General features: G+C 33.0%; 3 protein-coding genes across 6 annotated transcripts; 1 reads left to right on the top strand and 2 right to left on the bottom strand.

Annotated features, from left to right (window-relative positions):
- Positions 1–1,704: 1,704 nt before the first annotated feature.
- Positions 1,705–7,619, bottom strand: LOC100803206 (glutaminyl-peptide cyclotransferase). 4 transcript variants are annotated; one of them, XM_003548979.5, is made up of 11 exons: positions 7,174–7,619; positions 6,302–6,358; positions 5,681–5,716; positions 5,427–5,491; positions 4,567–4,630; positions 4,364–4,481; positions 4,112–4,209; positions 3,882–3,952; positions 3,623–3,650; positions 3,302–3,356; positions 1,705–2,411 (listed from the first exon to the last, which is right to left on the bottom strand). In XM_003548979.5, exons 1-11 carry the CDS (start codon positions 7,423–7,425, stop codon positions 2,296–2,298), a joined length of 960 nt encoding a protein of 319 aa, XP_003549027.1. In that variant the 5' UTR covers positions 7,426–7,619; the 3' UTR covers positions 1,705–2,295. The 4 variants fall into 4 exon arrangements, with proteins under 4 accessions (XP_003549027.1, XP_006599550.1, XP_006599551.1 ...); XM_006599487.4 differs by having other exon boundaries at positions 3,302–3,331; positions 7,174–7,576; XM_006599488.4 differs by lacking the exon at positions 3,302–3,356 and having other exon boundaries at positions 7,174–7,576.
- A 417-nt stretch (positions 7,620–8,036) lies between these two features.
- Positions 8,037–11,905, top strand: HSP90A2 (heat shock protein 90-A2). Its single transcript, XM_006599486.4, has 4 exons — positions 8,037–8,522; positions 9,174–9,315; positions 9,431–9,711; positions 10,125–11,905. Exons 1-4 carry the CDS (start codon positions 8,400–8,402, stop codon positions 11,676–11,678), a joined length of 2,100 nt encoding a protein of 699 aa, XP_006599549.1. The 5' UTR covers positions 8,037–8,399; the 3' UTR covers positions 11,679–11,905.
- Positions 11,906–13,325: 1,420 nt separating this feature from the next.
- Positions 13,326–20,350, bottom strand: LOC100783949 (transcription factor ASG4-like). Its single transcript, NM_001253119.2, is given in 8 exon segments — positions 13,326–13,794; positions 14,642–14,701; positions 14,892–15,001; positions 15,695–15,796; positions 15,960–16,127; positions 16,206–16,329; positions 17,980–18,037; positions 20,085–20,350. Coding segments are annotated over 8 exon segments (906 nt in total). The 5' UTR covers positions 20,306–20,350; the 3' UTR covers positions 13,326–13,731.
- Between the last annotated feature and the right edge of the window lie 1,250 nt (positions 20,351–21,600).

The following is a 21,600-nucleotide window of genomic DNA, read 5'->3' as shown; positions in this document are numbered from 1 at the left end:
ATCTGTGGTTAGGAAGAATTTTTTTTCAGATCTTATTACAACAACATTTGACTCTTATGGATAAAGCAAATACTAAAAAATTCTGTCAATTTGGTGTGCCAATAGACTTTAGGAACTATTTTGTTATTTTTTTGCCACTTTCTGATAGCATTTGCTGCTGCTTATTCTTGTATTCCTCTTGGTATCAACTAATTTTGCTGATTTTGTGGAGAGTGATTGTGTTCATAAGTCTCCATGCCAATTTGACGTTCCTTCAGTAAATGAGGAAGAGGGAATTAAAAACAGGTCCAAAGTAGGATTATTTCAAAACAAAATAAATATGCTTTTCATCCCTAAATATATTTTGCTTTAGTCCCAATAATTTTGTTAAGGACTATAAAAGAATGAAACTACGAATTAAAACAAAAAAAATCATCATCTTAATGTTTTCATGACTAAAAACATATTTTACCCAAGAAGGGAGAAATAGTTGTTATTACCTCAAAAAGAAGTAGGTTAGTCTCAAGCATGTAAACCACATCTCTCCCATTATGAGTCTAGGATTCACATCAGGATCTACACATCGTAAAGCAACCCGTTTAAGTACCTTGGAAGCAGGCATTTCAAGCAATTTTGGATCCACCACATTCTCAATTTTTCCATTGGAAATCATTGATTTGAACCAGTCCACTATATAAATGACCCTGCAATTTGGAGTCATGTTAAATTCATTATCTGAAAGACAATAAAGCAGGAATGAAAACCAACAACTGATGAATCCAACATTGGTAGTGTTACCTGTGGCTGACTCTGATATGAAGGAATCCTTCCTGATACAATCTCCATGATAAGTAATCCAAAATCATAAATGTCATTACCCTCAGTTAAGGTACTGCTGGAATGACAATCTGGAGCTTCATAACTGTAGCATGTGAAAATAAAAATTAATTTGAAAATTGATTATTAGTTGTATCAAATAAAAATTTAATTTTGAATGTACTAATACTATAAATATTTTACAAGATCATCCAATCATAATTTGTCCAATCATAAATTGTAAATAATTAATAAAAAAATATTTTAAATACTTTTATAGTACATTGAAAATTTATTTTTATTTGATGATAATTTTCCTTTTGGTTAGCCACAAGTTTTTTCTTTCAGTTTTGGTTAAAAATGGATATTAATGTTATTAATACAATTTTTCACTCTCTGAGATGTGGAAACCTATTGACACCATGTATACTATGACACGAGATATAACTTTCCTGTATTGTGTTGGAGACAAGTTGGGTCATTTTTTTCATATTGAAAACAAAGATAATTCCACAACAAGAAACTATGAGACTTCAAAGAAGTAAAAATATGTTAAGAGACAACTTTTCTTCCCACAAATGTTACTTTATTTGAATAATTAAGAATTGAAATCTTTTAAAAAGTTCAAGATACTAGCCACCGGTGTCACACCATTACACATATTGGGCCACTTTGAAACCAATTTGTTAAATAGTGTTTTACTTGTATTTTTCTTTCATCATCATTAATATTAAAACATGGTCAAGAATAAACAACTATCTTTATATTACGTATGCAGGCAATTTTATAAATTAAGACGAAAAGATATTGACATAATTTTTTCTTGGAGCTGCTAAATTGATTGTTAATATTATTAAAAACGACTATGAGAATAAATCAAGCATATGAGAATAAAAAGAAATGACCGTCTTCTGAAAAGAATCTTAAGCGGGAAAATATTTATATTCAATACACATTAAACAGCCGAAAAAGGTGAAGAACATCTCTAGAAAACACTTAATCAATCTATTAAACTTTGAATGTTTATATCCTTTCCTAACTACGCCACCATCTTAAATACATAATACAGTGTACTCAATATAGTATCTACAAATCTCTGTCTGGTGAACCAATTCTTAACTTGTGATGACACCTCAAATTGAACCACTAAAGCCATCCATACTTTCTTTTTGTTTTGCTTGTATTTCCATTCTTTTGCAACACATAACATCTCAAATTGCCTTTTCCATTGCACTTTCCAGTTACTTACAAAATCAACCCTATCATACTGAAAGATTATTGACCTCTCCCTTACTTTAATTAAAAATCTTGACCTGCTACGGAAGAATGATACTATAATGGGTAGGGCATAATAGATGCCCAAACAATGAAAGAGGCAGCATTCTCCCAACAGAATATCTCTTCAAAATGACCATGTCATAATACTATTCCCAAAACTCAGTTCAGCTCGCATTCTCCCAAGTGGGTTTCAAAAATTAGAGCAGAAACAGAAAAAATCAATCATGTAAATTTGAAAGGGCTACGCAAGCAAAGCTTCTCAATGATCCCTTCTTCAATTGGTTTGTTTACAGGAGAAACCTTGATTTCATATAGCTCTGGCCACAGTTTTCCAGTCACTGAAAGCAAAACATATTTTTTTGATCATTAAGCAAAACATATGTTGCATAAACTTATTTGAAATGTAAAAGGAAAAGGGGACAAAGCAAGAACGTTAACTTTATTTGTTGATGCACACTAGGGAATTCCTAGATGGAAAGAAGCAGAACATTTAGCCTATTAACTAGAATATCACTTTTGCATTGCATGGTAAAATTAAATTAAAAATAACTAAAAATATTAAATGTCTAATTATTTATTTTAATTTAAAGGAAAATTCTTATAAAAAACATGAAACACAAAATATAAACAATCGTATAATGAAATAATAATTTGTCTACAAATAGATATAAAATGTTAAGATAAAGTGTAAGGGTATTAATAATTAATAATTATAACACAATTAATAAAAAATTATAATTATTAATTTTGAATGAATATTTTATACCATCTTTGTACATGAAAATTTATAACATGATCTTTTAAACTCTTGTCCTAAATAAAAAACTATAGAGACAATTTATTGACAACTTTTTTATCTTATACATAAAATGTATAGGACAAGTAATAAATGAAAATATATTATTTTGAAAAGTTAAATATTTATTATTTACTATTTAATTAATTAAAATATTTATATTTTATAATGTATTTAATGCCCTTTAATTTATGCACTAAATACATGGGTTAAAAAAGTGTTTGGAACGTTTTTCAACTGAAATGCAAACACACTAATAGTTGGATTTTGCAGTAAAATCACTTCCATTTTGACCCCTATTATCAGCAGATGTCATGCCTAATAGAAACCTAAAAGGGGAAAGGAAAATCACGAACGGGTGGAATGGAAATAATATGCTTAAATAACAAAATTCAAGTTAATAATTTAATAAATTAGAAGCCTGAATCTTACCAAATATCCGCTTTTGCTCACCATCCCATGCTATCCCATTCAAAACATTAATATTCTAAAATATAAAAGATTTAAACATAAGTGCAACAACTACTGATAATGACTAATTGATGTCGAAACAGGAATTAAAGATGATTCACAGTTTAAAGCAGCTTGTTTTTATCCTGTTTTTAAATTACAGCTTCGCTATAAAAATGCAACATATATATATATATATATATATATATATATATATATATATATATATATATATATATATATATATATATATATAAAGACAAAAATCTTATCTCTAGATATCAAAAAGTTTAGGCTCCTTACATTATTCCCAGCTTCGATAAGTTCTTTCCTGCACATGATAGATAAAATGCAACTTTAAGCAAAAAATGAACTAAGATGCTTATTAGAGTAAACCCCTGATTTGCTCCTCAAAATTTTATTAATCAACGTGTTCCTCGAATGATAACTTTTTTCATTTACTAGCATCATCAAATTGATGCCATGCAATGAACGAAAATCATCAAGGATCAATTTGATGTCTACTAATGTTTTCATATGGAGATGGAAAAAAAAGTCAGACCTTAAATTTTGGAGGAGAATCCATCCTAGAACATTGCCATCATGGGGAGAGATTCTTACAATGCAGTCAGTCTACACAAAGAAATATCAAGTTATCAACCTCAAACAAAATCCAGCCTAACAGAGAACCTTGGGCCATAGTCATCATGCATACATGGCTAAAATTAGAATTTTAGGGAAGAAAAGATGCTTTCTCGAACTAAAATCATAATTGATCACAAAAAGACATACCATAAAAACATTTGCCCAGACTTCACCATTTATGTATTCCAATTCATTGAGATTGTGTACTTGATGACCCTTATAGTAGACAACTTGTTTTGATACAACTACAGGAAAGAGGGCAATGTTAAGTTCCATGAAAATGCAAAGCAAACACTAAGTATTGTCAAGTTTGAAAGCTGGACACAAAAAGGTTTAGGAATGAGGTTTTGCACATAAATGGTGAAAGGAAAGGAATAGAACTTCATTGGACAGACAAACCTTTAAACGTTTGAGGATCAATTTGATACAATGTTGAACTGCCATCACTTCCAAACAACAATGTTCCATCAGTTGCCAGACCCCAACCATCTTTCATATCATGATTAAATGTCCCAATCTACAGAAATTGTAAAAGTAAGCTTTTGAGATCTGGCTAGCTATGTTAACAGGCACTTTGGGGCATAGGAGGGTAAAGCAAAAACCTTTCTTAAATTTTTCGGGTTGTATATGAAACCAGCTTTCTGCAACCAAGTTACTTGGAACAGCCTACAAAAAGTGCAATGGATAAATGTATTAGACTAAATCCAAACACCAAATGTCAGAGTGAAAATAACTCAATCAATAATGTCTCAATCACAAGTGATTGGAGCCAAAAGGAATACATTATATATGGATAGAATTAAATTAAACATCCCCTACAACATCCAAAAGAAATGACAAAAAATTGCTACACTGCAGAAATGAGAAAACGAGGTAGTCACTTTGCAGGTTTCATGTCTAACTCAAAATACATGGTGGTTTAGAAGTATTACTGATTACTTTCAAAATCAATAGAAACTAAAAGATAGAAAGTCACTTGTTCAGTAATTCATTTATTATCACAAAAAACAACATGAAAGCTCAGCACAGCCACATTCTCTTCTACTCCTGCAGGGGCCCAATACTAATGAGAATGCCATCAGCATTTCACATTTAGTAGCAAGCAATATGAAACTGTATTTTTCAGCCCTTAATTTCAACATAATTTAATATGTGGCTCCAAAAAATTGTAAATTCCGAAGTGGTCTATAGAAATTGTACAATCCTTTTATTCTATGTTTCTATTGATGCAGTAGAAGCTATTTAGAAGGTAGAAGGAATGTCAAAATATTAAAGACAGTCCTGTCTTTCTAAAGGAAACAAAAGATTATATTCACATGGAAACAATTCTTAAGATATGTGGGCATTTTCCCCCTCTTTTCCATCCCCTAATTAATTGGCAACAGGACCATCGTTTATGTTTAGTAATCTACATAAAAAAATTAAAAAAATAAAATATAATGCAACATAATTTGCCTCACACCTATTATTGAGGAGAGTTAAACCTTCCCCAAATAATGAACTATCCATCTTCTGCACATCCTCAAGCTGCATGTAGCACAAATAACAAATATATAAAATTTACAATTATTTCCAATACTATAAGAAACATAATGAACATGCTACATTGATATGGACAAAAACATATATATTTATAATGTAGAGTAATTAGAGATCCAAATAAACTAAGTACTACAACAGTTCTTGGAACAGTTGAAGAAACAGGTCTATATGTACCTTCCCAGTATGAAGAGCAACTTTACGGACAGAGGACTGAAACAACAAATAACTAAAAGGTTAAATGCAATACTTCACATTAAAACAATATTAGTTAAAATAAATCATGATTTATACAAATTTTATAATAAACAAAACTTGAAAGTTGAAAACACTTTGGTCTTATCCATTAGATGACAACTATACTGTACTGGTCTTATCCCAATGAAAACTCACTGCAAGAAGAGATAGCCATGGTTTCTAATGTAAAACATCACATTTTACAAATAATGGGAGACCACTGTTAGGGATGTGGATGGGTGTCTCTTAGGATCAGATGTGCAAAGCCTTCTCCCGGCAGCAAGAAGTTTATTTCTTCTGTGGAAACCCGTGATTACCGGGTCACAATGGAGCAAACTATAGCAGTGCATCAAGATTAACCCTCAAGTAAATTTTATAATTATTTTTTTAACAAATTGAGGTAAATGATAGCAGGTGACTGATGATTTACAATTCAAAAATGCACAAAATTTCTCATCCAACTCCAACTGTGTAATGGAAAAATGGAATGCACAAAGCTAATGAAAATCATTTAAAATAACAGAAAAAAAAGGCAATGGAGGAAAAGATGAGTAATATTACCTTCCCATAAAGACCAGTTGACTCAAATAAGGTGTCATTTCCATTGTAAACAAGGCCCTGAAATCAAAACAAGAGACAGAGCCATTTTTCTTCTCCATAAGCGACAAATCAAATAATACCCAAATCAACATCTTGCATTTCATCAATAAAGCAGTGCACACTTCAATAATTTCACAATCTCTCTCTCTCTCTCTCTTAGCATAAAGCTCAATATTCACAATATCCAGGAAGACTATGTGCTACTTGTTCTTGATCATCCAAGAAAGTTCTTGAATCCAACACTGAATTTAGTCTTGCTTTTATATCATTTCTTATCTTCGTTTTGTGCAGAAGCCAACAACTTCTGTCAAATTCAACTGAAAATCCACTAGACTTACAAGTAGCCCATTAATTTCTAATAAAATCTTACAACTTACTATTTTATAAAATCTTACAATTTACTATTTTCCGTATCCTTACGGCTTTTTTCAAGAGGTCTCATATACAATTCGATCCTAGTGTGTTGCTTTTGTAACTAAAAGTGGGGCATCTATGCAGATCAGTTTCATTAGAATTTAGTTCGAATACACAGTGTACACTGTAATCCAATCATAGATTGTCATGTATAATAAAATCATGGAATTTCTTAACAATTGCTTCAAAAGTAATATCTAGACTATAGATTGATTTCTAATTGACCAACAGTATAACAATTTTCACACAATCAGTGTATCAAAATTAAACTCATCGGTTTAAATTATCAAGTTCATCTCTCAAAGAACTAATTTGCATAGACAAAATCGATCAGGTACTAAAGCTACACAAACAAAAGTCAACACTTTCACGGATTAAACTGTAAATTAACTCAAACAACGAAGAAAAAAAAGGTTGACCTGGGTGAAGGCTTCTGGGTCGTGAGGGAACACGTTGACGACGGTGATCGTCTCGTACGAAACACGGCGTTGGAACGCGCGAAACTTGTTCGAAGAAAGGACCAAGGGAGCGATGACGGAGACAACGAGAAAAGCGGAGAGAACTACGGATGCCTTGGCGTAAGAGAGAGGCTTGCGCCGCGGAGGATCCGCGGCGGCCATGGGAGGGTTCTGGGACTCACGAGCTCTCCGTTTCAGTGATTTGGTTCCCATGGAAGCAATGGTTCTTCATGGTCGTGGCAGGTCAGCGATGGTGCTAGCATGCGCCAGAAGCGTGCTTGTCTCTTTCACATGACAGTGACAGACTGACAAGTTACTTGGGTGAATAGGGTGCCATTTGTCGCACAAAATTTTATGTTTCCATCTTTTAAAGGATCTAAATATTAACACCTTATAAATTCAAGAATAAAATCGGATATTTTATCCTAATATTTAACTTACAAATACTACATTTTATTGTATTTTTTACTAAAAAAATATTTACTCATTAATTAATTAGCCAATATATATATATTGGTATTTACATCAGCTGTTACAATACCAGATATGAAATCCGAGCAGCCATAAAAAATTATAGTCTCTCTTGAGAGGGATAAACCAAACTTAGCCATCCAAAATTTCTAATATAATTTATATATTATATGTATAATAATTCTTACAATAATTCATATAATATTATTTTTGTGTTTATTTTATTTGTTGTATTATTTATTACATTTACAAATTTTTTCTTTTTCTCTTATTTTTTTTTCCGTTTTTTATTTTTTTTAAGATTTGTTGTATAACTTGTTAAACAAGTATGATTTCTCTGTGTGAAATTGAACCGTTGTTGTTGGTGTGCGTTATTCTCGTCAGTGGGAGAGAGAGAAGGAACATTCTAGAGCGCAAAACCCACAACCGTCTTCATGGAAAGTTCGCGATACTCCGCCGCGAAACTAAAAAAGCAAAACGACGCCGTTTGTTCCCAAGTCACGCGCTTCATTCAAAAAAAGAAAACATAATGCAGAGAGAGGTAGAAGAATCCAGAACCCGTTGTTTGTCTCCCATTCCCGTTCCTATATAAAGCTCCTTCTTTCACAACCTTCACCAACTTCAACTCTCTACAATTCGCTCTGTGCAGTTTCCTCGCTCTCTTTTCTGCAATTTTCTTTTTTGTTCCTTCTCTGCGGTTATCTTTTTGAGCTTCAATGGCGGACGCTGAAACCTTCGCTTTCCAGGCTGAGATCAACCAGCTTCTCAGCCTCATCATCAACACCTTCTACAGCAACAAGGAGATTTTCTTGCGTGAACTCATCAGCAACGCTTCTGATGTAAGCCTCTTTTATTATCCCTCACTCACTCTTCCTAGTCTCTGTTTTTTTTTTATGATTCGAATTAAAAAGAAATCACCAGTTTTATAGCACATGAAATCATTCAATCAATCACGTGTTTTTTTAATGAATGTGACACTGGTTGTACTGTGTTGTTTTTGTTCGAGCATTATTGCTTTGGTCTATTAGATTCTCGAACCATGAATTGATTTGATTGATGGAGTACACGATTAACAAAAATTGAAGTTTCTTTCTCATATTATATGTGACCATTAGAATAAGCTTTTATCAGGTGATAGTTGAATTTTGATTAGAGAACAACACAAAAAAACTAATTCTTTAAAATTGTGCCTTTCAAGGTTTAATACTAGATAGTACATTATTTAATATCGTCTCTTGAAATAATTGTACCAATATTGCTTAAAATAAGGGTCTTCTTAACTAGAATTCTTAAGACGTTAGTTAAAGGAATTACATTGATAGAATTTACTATATAAATTATAGGAGAGCATAAAAAATTTCTGCATTTTTATTTCTAAGTTTCTTAACCAATGTCTTTTGGGCATGTTTAACATTTGTCTTTCAAATAATTCAACGTGTTCTTTATTTTTCTAACAGTGTTTGGAATTGTTTTTATTTGGCTTCATGTAGGCTTTGGATAAGATTCGATTTGAGAGTTTAACCGACAAGAGCAAGCTCGATGCTCAGCCAGAGCTCTTCATTCGTCTTGTGCCCGACAAGGCCAACAAGACTCTTTCCGTTATTGACAGCGGCATTGGAATGACCAAAGCAGGTAATTCTTCGTTACATTATACGAGCATGTGTTCGGAATTTCGAATGATGATTTGGATTGAATGTGTTTTATTATGTTATGTTTCTGTGACTGAATATTGTGTGTTGTGTTGTAGATTTGGTGAACAACTTGGGTACCATTGCGAGGTCCGGGACCAAGGAGTTCATGGAGGCATTGCAGGCTGGTGCTGATGTAAGCATGATTGGGCAGTTCGGTGTGGGGTTCTACTCTGCTTACCTCGTTGCAGAGAAGGTCATTGTTACCACCAAGCACAATGATGATGAACAGTACATTTGGGAGTCTCAGGCCGGTGGCTCTTTCACTGTTACTAGGGACACCGATGGCGAGCAACTCGGAAGGGGAACCAAGATGACCCTCTTCCTCAAGGAAGATCAGGTAGTCTTGAATGATAAACTGAAACCCCAATTTGTTGTTTTGTGATTAATTGAATACGTTGTTGTTGTTTTGTTGAGAAATTGGATTTTTTTTATTTGTCCACCCATGTTTTGTTGAAAAATTAGCTTTTAATGCAAGTCGCTAATGTTGGTTGTTGGAAATTTTGGTTAGTTGAAAAAATTGTGTTTTTTTTTTTTTTTTTACTTGACCTTTTTGGGGGGAAATTGGATTTATTAACCTGGCCTGTTTTGTTAGTTATATACTTATATTGAACCTTAGTTTGCTTTTTTATTTTTTTTATCGAAAAAACGTGATTCATTATCGTATTTTGTTGAAGTAATTGATTTTTTTTTACTTAACCATGTTTTGTTGTTTTTAAATTTACTAATGTCCATGTCTTGGATTGTGAACAGTTGGAGTACTTGGAGGAGAGAAGGATCAAAGATCTGGTGAAGAAGCACTCTGAATTCATTAGCTATCCTATTTACCTATGGACTGAGAAGACCACCGAGAAAGAAATCAGCGATGATGAAGATGATGAGCCAAAGAAGGAGGAAGAAGGGGACGTTGAGGATGTTGACGAGGACAAGGAGAAGGATTCCAAGAAAAAGAAGAAGATCAAGGAGGTGTCTCATGAGTGGCAACTCATCAACAAGCAGAAACCAATTTGGCTGCGAAAGCCAGAAGAGATCACCAAGGATGAATACGCTTCTTTCTACAAGAGCCTCACCAATGACTGGGAAGAACACTTGGCTGTGAAACATTTCTCTGTTGAGGGCCAGCTTGAGTTCAAGGCCATTCTCTTTGTGCCAAAGAGGGCACCCTTTGATTTGTTTGACACCAGGAAGAAGATGAACAACATCAAACTTTATGTCAGGAGGGTGTTCATCATGGACAACTGTGAGGAGCTCATTCCCGAGTACCTCGGATTTGTGAAGGGTGTTGTCGACTCCGATGACTTGCCCCTCAACATTTCTCGTGAGCTGCTGCAGCAGAACAAGATCCTGAAGGTGATCAGGAAGAATCTTGTGAAGAAGTGCATTGAGATGTTCAATGAAATTGCGGAGAACAAGGAAGACTACAACAAGTTCTATGATGCTTTTTCGAAGAATTTGAAGTTGGGTATCCACGAGGATAGCCAGAACAGGTCCAAGTTGGCTGATTTGCTCAGATACCACTCAACAAAGAGTGGAGACGAATTGACAAGCTTGAAGGACTATGTTACACGAATGAAGGAGGGCCAGAAGGACATTTACTACATTACAGGAGAGAGCAAGAAGGCAGTGGAGAACTCTCCTTTCTTGGAGAGACTCAAGAAGAAGGGCTATGAAGTTCTCTTCATGGTGGATGCAATTGATGAGTATGCAGTTGGGCAACTCAAGGAATACGATGGCAAGAAATTGGTTTCAGCCACAAAGGAAGGGTTGAAGCTGGATGATGAGACTGAGGAGGAGAAAAAGAAGAAAGAGGATAAGAAGAAGTCATTTGATGAGCTCTGCAAGGTCATCAAGGAAATTCTGGGAGACAAAGTGGAGAAGGTTGTTGTCTCTGACAGAATTGTTGACTCTCCTTGCTGTTTGGTGACTGGTGAATACGGATGGAGTGCAAACATGGAGAGGATCATGAAGGCTCAGGCTCTGAGAGACAGCAGCATGAGTGGCTACATGTCTAGCAAGAAGACAATGGAGATCAACCCTGACAATGGTATCATGGAGGAGTTGAGGAAGAGGGCTGAAGCTGACAAGAATGATAAGTCTGTGAAGGATCTTGTGTTGCTTCTCTTTGAGACTGCCCTTTTGACTTCAGGTTTCAGCCTTGATGATCCCAACACATTTGCTTCGAGGATTCACAGGATGTTGAAGTTGGGTCTTAGCATTGATGAGGATGACAATGGTGGAGACGATGTTGATATGCCCCCATTGGAAGAGGACGGTGCTGAGGAGAGCAAGATGGAGGAAGTGGACTAAATGCCAAAGGTCTCGTGTTAAATGAATTGTGGTTCGTGTCTGTTAAATGGTGGTGGATGCAGAAGTCTTTTAGTTTTATCTTTCTTTTTGTTTTGTTTTTTTGAGATATATAGGGTTTTTACTTTTTAAGTTTTTGTGATGTGAAAAAAATGTGTCTGTCAGTCTGTGTGTTGCATCTACCTACTTTTGTCAGTAATTGTTCTGGATATAACATCTTTTGTCAGTAATTGTTCTGGATATAACATCAATGAAGGAGAACAAGTATTACTTCCTCTGACTTTGCCTCTTATACCTTCCTTCTAATGTACCATTGAAAATATGGTTCAAATACATTATGGTTCACCTAAGTGTTTTTTTTTTTGCCTTTGTCTAAGATGTGTTTATTTTATTTTTTTTATATTTTTATTTTTTGTATTTAATATGTAGATAATATTTTGAATAATAAAAAATATTATTTAACACATTTTAAAAATAAGAAAAAATATATTTTACAAGAATTAAAACAAAAAATAAAATTGTAAGAATAAAATTTAAAAAAATTCTAAATTATAGGAATAATTTTTTTATTTAAAATAAATATAAATTTATTTCCTTTGCATGCACCGAAATTATGCAATGATACCATGTCAAAGCCAAAATCCATATTCGACTGAGTAAAACAGAGTGGAGTATTGTTCCCTGCTGCAATTAATTGAGTTGAACCTACTACACGATGCTGCAATAGTTAGATACGTGTAAAAAGAACATAAAAGCAAGAGTTGCTTCAAATGTAGTTTTACAACTCCCTAACCAAACATTTTCTAAAGAATCCAAGACAATCTTTTGGAAAACATAGTTTACCAGAATCACGGTTAGAAAGTCACTCTTCGATTTTTAGGTACTCTTTACCAACTTTTAGTTACTGAATCAATCAAGCCGTTGTTGGATTTCAATTCTGAAGCTTGTTTACCCTCTTTGATTAAGACCCCGTTCAGTTGACAGATGCATTTGTTGCGTTCTGCTACGCTTCCTTGCTAGTATTTAGTTTTGATCATTTTGCAATGCCACGTGATTTTTGTCTTTCTTTGATTTGGATTTCTCACTTTTTTGTGATTATTCCCTTCCGAGCTGTGCGTGTTAATTAACAATTACAAGGCTAGCGTGACATCTCCAAGGATTGCTTAATTTTAATTCCCATTGGTAATCATCGGATTCAATAAAAAAAACTTACCTAACCGCTACATTACCACCAAACCTCTGGTTGGATAGAGCCATTTAAAGATTTCGAGAAATTTGAAAAGCAACGAAATTTAATTCTTCAAGTGAGTTCCACTTGGGAAAACTTCTCAAATACAAATATGCTCAAGACTCCCTCTTTTTTACCAGCTTAAGAGAGCCTAAGCTAATTTCACGTTTCTTTTTTTGGCAAATCACCGGTTGATTAAATCAGAACTCTTGACTAAAAGGAAAAGTGCTCCAATTGTTCCTCAAGTTTAGTAGTTTATGTTCTTAACTCGTTATGATTCATTTCCATATCCAGTGCCCACCCAAAACATTTAAACTGGGTAAATTCAATAAGATGTCTACAGACTAGGAATATAGCATTCTTGCTTCAACTATTTGATGCTTGGTTGAATTTAACACACAAATCTAGGTGCTGTACAGACCTACACAAATCTAGAATATATTCCGTTCAAATATTTGTGTTTGCTGAATTTAGTACACAATTATGAGGTTCTGTGCAGACCTACAAAGAACTAGGAAAATAACTATACAATCTCAGATTATTATTTTCTTTTTAATAGGCTGATTCATATATACATGACATAATAATGAATGATGACAATTATGATTTGCATAGCTAAGATGACGAGCAACAGCAATAAAAATCTAGAGCAGAATAAAAATTAGCTGTGACTCAAACGTCTTCAGTTTGTTGCCTTGCCATGACCATCAGTATCTTTATCACATCATGGAAAATAATAGCACCCTGACTGCATCCAATCGGTGGAAAATGAAGCCATTTTCTGCCTCCATCCCATTAGCACTCTTCAACTGCTCATCGTGCATGGGTCTATCCGCGTTGATAGTTATCATCTCTCTCTGGTTCAACTTCATATGATGAAAGCAGCTTTCTCTGCATAAATTATGATGCATGTACATCAGAAAAGAGGATGATCATCATATTATATCAAGTCCCTTATTATTTTTTCTTTCCTCTTAGAGATTTAATTGGGGTGTCTTTTCAGCCAATTAACTCCACAACACAAGTCATACTAGTCACAAATTTTTTAAACACCAAAATAAATTAATATACGATCTGAACATAGATTTTGTGAAATGCGTCTGTTTTAAACAGTAATGATAGCAAACAAATGCATCCATCAAACAAAAAAACCTTGAAGTCAAAACCTTCAGATGTAATAGCAAATATAAGATTCAGTTGAAGTATGGAGGGAAAAAATATGCTGAGTATGAGTCAAATAATAATTAATAGTAGCCTCTGAATTTGATGTTTCTTGATGGATCCCAGCTCAAGGGCAAAATGAATAAGAGTACTATAGGACATTGGTAGTAGGATGAGAAATGAAATGCTATATAACAGGCACTCGACATGCCTTGTATTTCACAAGTACAATGTTGACAGCAACAAAACATTGGAGTTAACCAGTAACTGCTACTGATAATTGTTTTTTTTTTTGTTTTTGCTGATGATAATTGCTTCTAAATACTCTTTTGTTTCCTTTGCTGAGATGATAAAGGAAATTCAATAATAGGAGAGAAGAAAAAAAAATATAGGATAGAAGAAAAGATGTCTTGCAACAGCAACCATGAAAATCTTACTCCAAATGATATGGGCACTAAAAAATGAAATAAAAAGATAGGCACTTTACCAAAATGAACTCTTATGGTGCTTATACAGCATGACAATATGACATGCTAGACATTTATAGCAATCTAAAGATCAGTGCATTAATACTTACATGATCCTCAAAATCTGGGCTAGTTAAATTGATGGACAGGTTTCTCATTAACAGTAGCACCTAAAAACAGCCAAGGACATTTTGTAAGTACTTTTGAACAAGCATAAAGTCATTTATACAATTGTAGTAGACACTAGTCAATAAGTCAGGTTCAAATAAAGCTTTAATGTCAACTTAAGGAGTATCTATAACAGAATCCAATCTAGCTGAGCAGAATAGCAAATATTGGAGTGGAGGAACATAGACATACCGTCTCAACATCTATGCGGTCCATCTTTTTTAGTTTCTGCAGATGCTCAGTTGCATTTGGGTCAAATACACTGCCAATGAAGCCATATACCTGAGTAAAATCTGGAAGAACTGCATTAAGAAAAAAACATTTAACTATTAATTAAAAAATCAAGACAATAATTAATATAAAAGAATCAATAATACTAATATACTATAAAAAGGAAACTTGGATGACAAGAAAAAAATGATTTTTTATAAGGAGTTTTGCAAGTCTGTCTGTAAGTGGGTCAAAGTGGGAGTTTGTAGAAAGCTACTCAAACAACTTTCAAGACATGATGAATATTTAGATGAAATGAGTCACAAAAAAATTACACTCAGCTTTTCATCCATGAAGCACATAAATTTTAAAATGATATGTCTTGGACACAGGATTCCATCAAATGTAATAATAAATAAATTGAAGATACCAAATGAGAAAATATCAGCAATATACAATTTTTCAGCATTATTTAGAGTACCGTTGAATTCAAATAAAAGCTGGCAGCTTATAATTTTGAGCATTTCAGTTATATCATAATTCAAGTGAAAATTTTGGTGCATAAGACAATCATCCATGTCCAAGATTGAAAATTAAGTTAATTCAACCCCACATAGTGTAGGGTTTATTATACAACTGTCATAAAGTACACACTGAGTATACATTATATGCCACATTCAGCACAACCTATATTTATAACAACACTCCATAAAAATGCCATGCATGCATGTAATCAACAAAGAAAATCAATTTGAAACTACTAAGGAAAACCACTAAAACCTTGCCTCTCAATGGATGGATTTTATTCCCTTGACAATTAGATTCACCAACTGGCCACACTTTAGGAGTGCTTTCACCGCTACTGCAAGGATTATTCACTTTTGTCACTGGAATAAACATTTAATGTTGCAAACACAAGAAAGTAGTTAGTATCTTTTAATTTTTTTTGGCAACAAGTATATTCAATAACCCATGTTTACTTTTCATGAACAAAATTACAGGATCAATATAAGCAAAATTTAAGGTAAAGAAAACTGTAGCATTTAATACCAGGAGATAAATTGGCAGTTTGCAAGGTGTTGTTCGACCAGGACGACGCAACAGTGTTCATAATAGGAGTTTTAAGCATTGGTGGGGCATCATTCTTCAAGATATATCCAGGTTCAAGCAAAGCAGATGAAGACTGAAAACGTCCGGATACTTGTGAGAGTACTGGAGCTGCCAGATGTCAATTATAAATAATTAGATATAAATGCACTTAAGTTGTCTAAAAAATAAATGGTGAAAGATTATGACCATTTTTGGAAGCTTTTTGAGGATATGGATGGGCAGCTTTTCTTTTAGGCCGGGGTGGTGGAAGATGTTCACTTGTCCCACTCTTCTGAACTTTTAGAAAGTATTTCTGTGCATGGCTACGTATCTACAAAGTCAGTAGAAATTATCATTAGTCCTTAAACTAAATTACAGTGTGTTTGGGTGAGGAATTCAAAGAGGCATTCAATTATTAAGCAGATTTAAAATTCCACATATCAATATGACTTATTTGGATATCAAATGCAGAGAATGTTAATGATGGAAATTTTAAAGGGGATTTTTTTGAAGTAAAGTGAAGGGATTTCTACTAACACCTAAAATAAAAGAATTTGGAAATTTCTCTTCTCTGCCATAGTGTCACTGTAAACTCTCTCACCTCCGAATTTTAGTGCATGCTCTGTCTGTGATGCACCTGTCTCACCCTTCTCTTTCTCTTTTGCACCTCTCTTCCTCTCTATCCCTTTTTTAAGCCTCCCTCTATTCCACACCTCTTTTCTCACCTCTCTCCCTCACTCCCCCCTCTCTCTCTTCCACACCTCTGTATATCCAAAGCCATTAGCAAATATGTATTGCTATAGTAATATAAGATACAAATTCACACTTTTATTGTTATTAAATGGTTATCAATATTGACTTTTTTTTCTTCTGGTTAAACAATATTTTCATAATTACAAATTATGTTGAAATCAGAATACCAAGTACTTAATATTTGATTTTGAAGTTATTATGTATGAAAAAAATAGTATAGTTAACCATTTAAAATTTTGCAAATTTTCTAATTTATAAACTATTTAAATTTTTTATTATTTAAAAATTGGCTAATGTTTCTACCTTAAGGCATGGACATTATATCGAAACTTCAACCATTAAAACAACTCATATATTCAGATTTTCAAGCCAGCTCAGCTCCAGACACTTGTCTCAATCAAAACAAACAACCAAGCATTTTCCCACTAAATGGGATTGGAGGCATGGATCAAATTACATTATAATATTCTTTCATAAATAATGTCTAACATAAAATACAGCTCCCTGTTAACACTTTTTCGGTTAATCAAAAGGATCAGCATGTCATCAAAAGCATTTTGCATTATTTTCTTGCCAGAAGCAAAACCATTCCTTACTCTGTACCTAAAAGTATAAAATTTTAGTGCAGTAGATTCTTTATAAAACTTTTATCATGCTTTGCCCATTTTCTGCTCTCACATGCAGAGGCATGTTAAAGATTACAAAAACCATTCCTGGATCTGCATTTAACAGCTACACTTTTAGTATAGTTGGTTGGGTCACATTTTTTCCAAGAATAACAAAGTATGATATAAACAATGGTTATAAACATCTAATAATAGTTTAATAATAAAAGATTAAGTGTCAAATGGTGGGCTAAAATGGGCATTAGCCTATTAGGTTTATTTTTTCTCATAAAAGATACAACCTTTTTATTAATGGACCAGGAAATCGACAAATCACAAATCATCCCTACCAGAAGACCCATCTTTTGACATTTCATTTCCAGCAAGATATAGTGGCAAAATTTGAAAACAGCATAACCAATTAACCACATTTAATTAGTGAATACCCCTTTTCTTGCCATGGCTCTGTTGACTTCCCTCCCAAAACATTGAGAATAAAAACAATTTTAACAAGAAAATGAGAATGGATACTTTCTAGGTGCAGATCTAGACTCAAATTGAGAAAGATTAAAGATAATTCTACACTTCAGGCAAAGAAAGTTTTTTTGTTCAATGAGAATTACCTGTATAACACTCTTTGATCCAACAAATGCTTCAATCTTTTTCCAATCACGATCAAACCTGAAAACAGAAATGAAGGGGAAAAAAAGTGAGGATAGTGGCAAATGGCGACCCCAAGATAAAGAAAGGGGAGAAACAAACACTAGCTTTAATTTGAAACACCAAATTCCTTGTAAGGGATAGGAATTAAGTCTTGACCTTTCAATGGAGCTCTCCACCATAATAATGCGATGATTTACAGCATTCTCAAGTTATTACCAAAATTTTATATAAAAAGCATGATGATTTGAAGAGTATTTTGGCTAAAGAAAACTGCCCAAATTTCCAAGGGTGTCTCTCAACCTTTAAATTTTGTTGTAAATTTTGTTTATGATTTCTCTCTGGTGACCTAATAGATGTTTCAAGGGAAGTTCCATTATGAAAGGCAAAAAGCTTACATAGCTTTGCATTTTTAGTCACTTTGGCTCACTAGCTCCTTCTCCTTTTTTTAAGAAAAAAAAGTGGAGCTCTTGTCTTTCACCTAGATATATTTCCTATTTCTACTTACTATAATATTTTCTTCTACAAAGAGAGGTAATAACTTTCCTAATATGATCATATCAAATAAAACTAAGAGGAATCTACACTAACCTGGCTTTAGGTCATTTTGTGTCATATCATGACTATGTTACTACAATCCCAAGGAGAGAAACATATTGTCAAAATACAGGCATTATTGGTGTAGGAAATCTTATTAACATACTAAATGCTCTTTAGATTAATTAGTCCAATAATTGTTTTCTTTTTTCAGGTCTATTTTTTTTTCCAGTTGTGATTGCCAATGTCTTTGGGCCTATATGCACCTATTCTTCCCAATTTATTTATTATTGTAAGGAAAAAGAAGTTTTAAATTGTGGAAGGATCAGAATGAAAATAGTAAATAGTTCAAACAGCTTAATCCAATTAGTCCGGCTGGTCATATTTGGGAGCCAGGCCTGGTCAGAAGGGAAGCAGAAAGCCATCTTCAACTGCTTAAACCGACAACCACAATTGTATTTGAAGAAATCAAAGGATTAAAATTTATGTGGAATAGAATTTCCCAGTTGAACCAACTTAGTTTTTAGTGCAATTCTGGTTCTGCTGTTCTAGTATTGAAATTATTGAGCATTGTCCTAATGTCCCCAATCCCCATTCTCTCTCCTCAATAATGGACATTCCAACCATGTTTAAGAATTAAGATTCTCACTCTACTATCACTTATCCAATTGATACCTCAAACTCAACTCCTTCAACGTGGCTTGTAAGCCATGCAGGGTTTGAACCAATAGTCCAATAGTGATAATTTGACACCATAAAGAAGAAATAAATAATATCAATTCCAGCTTCTAACAAAAACAATCTAAAATGAATAAGAAACTAGCTCTCAAGATCATTTCTGATATTCTCTCTATCAAAGCATCTCATCACAATCTTTCATACTTTCTAAATTCTAACAAGAAAGCATGCTAAAATAAGCAAAGGGACACTTATGGGCCAGTTCAATTTTTTTAAAAAAATGTTTTCTTTTAATTTCATGTTTTTAACTAATAACTACCATTGGTAAAAAAAAAAAAAAAAACTAACTATCGAAGTACCACTTGTTTTCACTTTGTTTTCTATTTTTCTCCTATTTTCATTAACAATTACACTTTATTTTCACTTGATTTATATTTATTTATTTATTTATTTTCTAGCATTTGTATTTCGTACATAAATGGAAAAGAAAAAAAAGAAAACATTGAAAATGGAAAGCAAAAAGACAAAACATTTTATCACACCAAACACGCCCTCAATTCACCATTGCATTTACTGTGTTAACTCGGCATATAAAATCAAGCTTTACCCTATCCATTAACCATTTCCATTCTAACACATTGACCCTAATAAAAAAACAAATCCCAATTCATCCCCAAAACCCTAAATCTCGCACCCTCACACACAATTCAGCTCGTGCAACTCAGAGAACCGCCACCGAGCACTAAAATTCAACTAACCAAAGCTTCAATCGAACTCTTAACCTCAACCACTGAATTCTCAGAAGCAAACCAAAATTAAAAAGAAAAATAAAAAAAGGAGCGAACATGATTACAGTTGAATTGCTTCGAGGAACTTGTCGTGTTCGGGTTCGGTCCAGTTCTCCCGCGACTTGGTGATGGTGTAGGGCTTGCGGATCTTCTTGGCGGCGTCCTCCGGCGAGTTCGCAGCGGTTGCGGCGGAGACGGAGGCGAAGGGAGGCATCCCAGGAAGAGGCATGCCACCACTGGGATCCAAGTAGAATCCCTCGGGCGGGTTCGGGTTTTTGGATACCATTTTCAAAGATTTTAGAGAGAAAGAGAAAGGGAGAGAGTTAAATGCGGGATTTGTGGCGAAACGTATACCAAATTTATGTGACAACAAATGTTAGGTGCATTGTGCGGAACTGACGCTAAATATAGAGAAATATTCAAATTTAAAAATATAGTACATTTTAATACAGCACTTCAAAATAAATATATATATAAAAAGCAGAATAAAAAAGGTTATAATTTGTATTTTTCGTCAATTTAAAAATCAGTAGTTAACTGTCATATCTGACGGAAGAGATTAAAAACGTTGATGATATAAAAGTTTAAGGACCGATTAAATTTCTGTTTAAAGACTAAAAATATAATTTTTTTTATTACATTAAAGAGACTTTTATTAATCATCAAAATACCGATAGTCAACTATTAAAATAACCCAGTCAATATATGCTAAAAATCAAAATTATCAATTTTTAAAAATTTAGGAACTAAAGTTGTAGAAAAAAATGGGAGAACAAAATTACGAATTATTAATTATTGGAAATTAATATGACAATTTATCCGATATATGTTTGGTTTCAGTTGAAAAACAATGATTTAGAATTTAAATTTGATTTTAAATATATTTTTACACATTTGGTTTTATGTTAGAGAAAAATTTATAATTAATTAAGGAATGAAGTAATTTAGTAATTTCCGTTGAATATAAAATTTTGTACTCAATTATATCCATAACTTGATTTTATAATTAAAACATTCAAATATAAATACATTACTTCAATATCAATTTTACAAAATCAATTTTATTAACGTTCTTTCAAACACACTTAAAAAAAATATGTGGTCCTTATATACAAGTGTGAAAAGCCAATTTGATAAAAAAAAACGAACTGAATCAGTTCTAAATTGTTTTAACTAGTTTAATTTTAAATTCAAATAATAAAACTATTTTTAAAAAAAATCAGCTTTTAACTAAATTAGTTTTAAAATGATTTTAAGAATGAAACTGATTTCAAACTAAATTTTGAATTTTTTTTTATAAAAATATCGGATTTGGGTGAAAAATGTTTTGGTTAACTAACGAATTTTATAAAAATAATTTGATTAATCGAATCACTTTTATACAACTTTTCATATTTTGTTCAATCCGATATGATTACAAACCGATCCAGTCCAAATCATTTTATTAAAAAATATGACAATTTAAAAACAATTTTTACATAATTTAATCACAAATAATAAATTATCTCTCAGCCTTCCCTCAAATTTATAAGTAATCTACCTTGATTTCTCTCCTTCTCAGCCCAATAAACTAACAGATAA

The sequence above is a fragment of the Glycine max genome, chromosome 16 (genome assembly GCF_000004515.6).
Source record: "Glycine max cultivar Williams 82 chromosome 16, Glycine_max_v4.0, whole genome shotgun sequence".
NCBI classification, from domain to species: Eukaryota; Viridiplantae; Streptophyta; class Magnoliopsida; order Fabales; family Fabaceae; genus Glycine; species Glycine max.
This window is presented reverse-complemented; position numbering and strand designations above follow the sequence as displayed.

Coding starts and splice junctions, on each gene's coding strand:
- HSP90A2 (XM_006599486.4), top strand. CDS start 8,400: ATGGCGGACGCTGAAACCTTCGCTTTCCAGGCTGAGATCAACCAGCTT. Junction 8,523..9,173: donor TCATCAGCAACGCTTCTGAT/GTAAGCCTCTTT, acceptor GGCTTCATGTAG/GCTTTGGATAAGATTCGATT. Junction 9,712..10,124: donor TCTTCCTCAAGGAAGATCAG/GTAGTCTTGAAT, acceptor GATTGTGAACAG/TTGGAGTACTTGGAGGAGAG.
- LOC100803206 (XM_003548979.5), bottom strand. CDS start 7,425: ATGGGAACCAAATCACTGAAACGGAGAGCTCGTGAGTCCCAGAACCCT. Junction 4,631..5,426: donor TTAACTCTCCTCAATAATAG/GTGTGAGGCAAA, acceptor CACTTTTTGTAG/GCTGTTCCAAGTAACTTGGT. Junction 3,953..4,111: donor TCTGGGCAAATGTTTTTATG/GTATGTCTTTTT, acceptor TTCTTTGTGTAG/ACTGACTGCATTGTAAGAAT.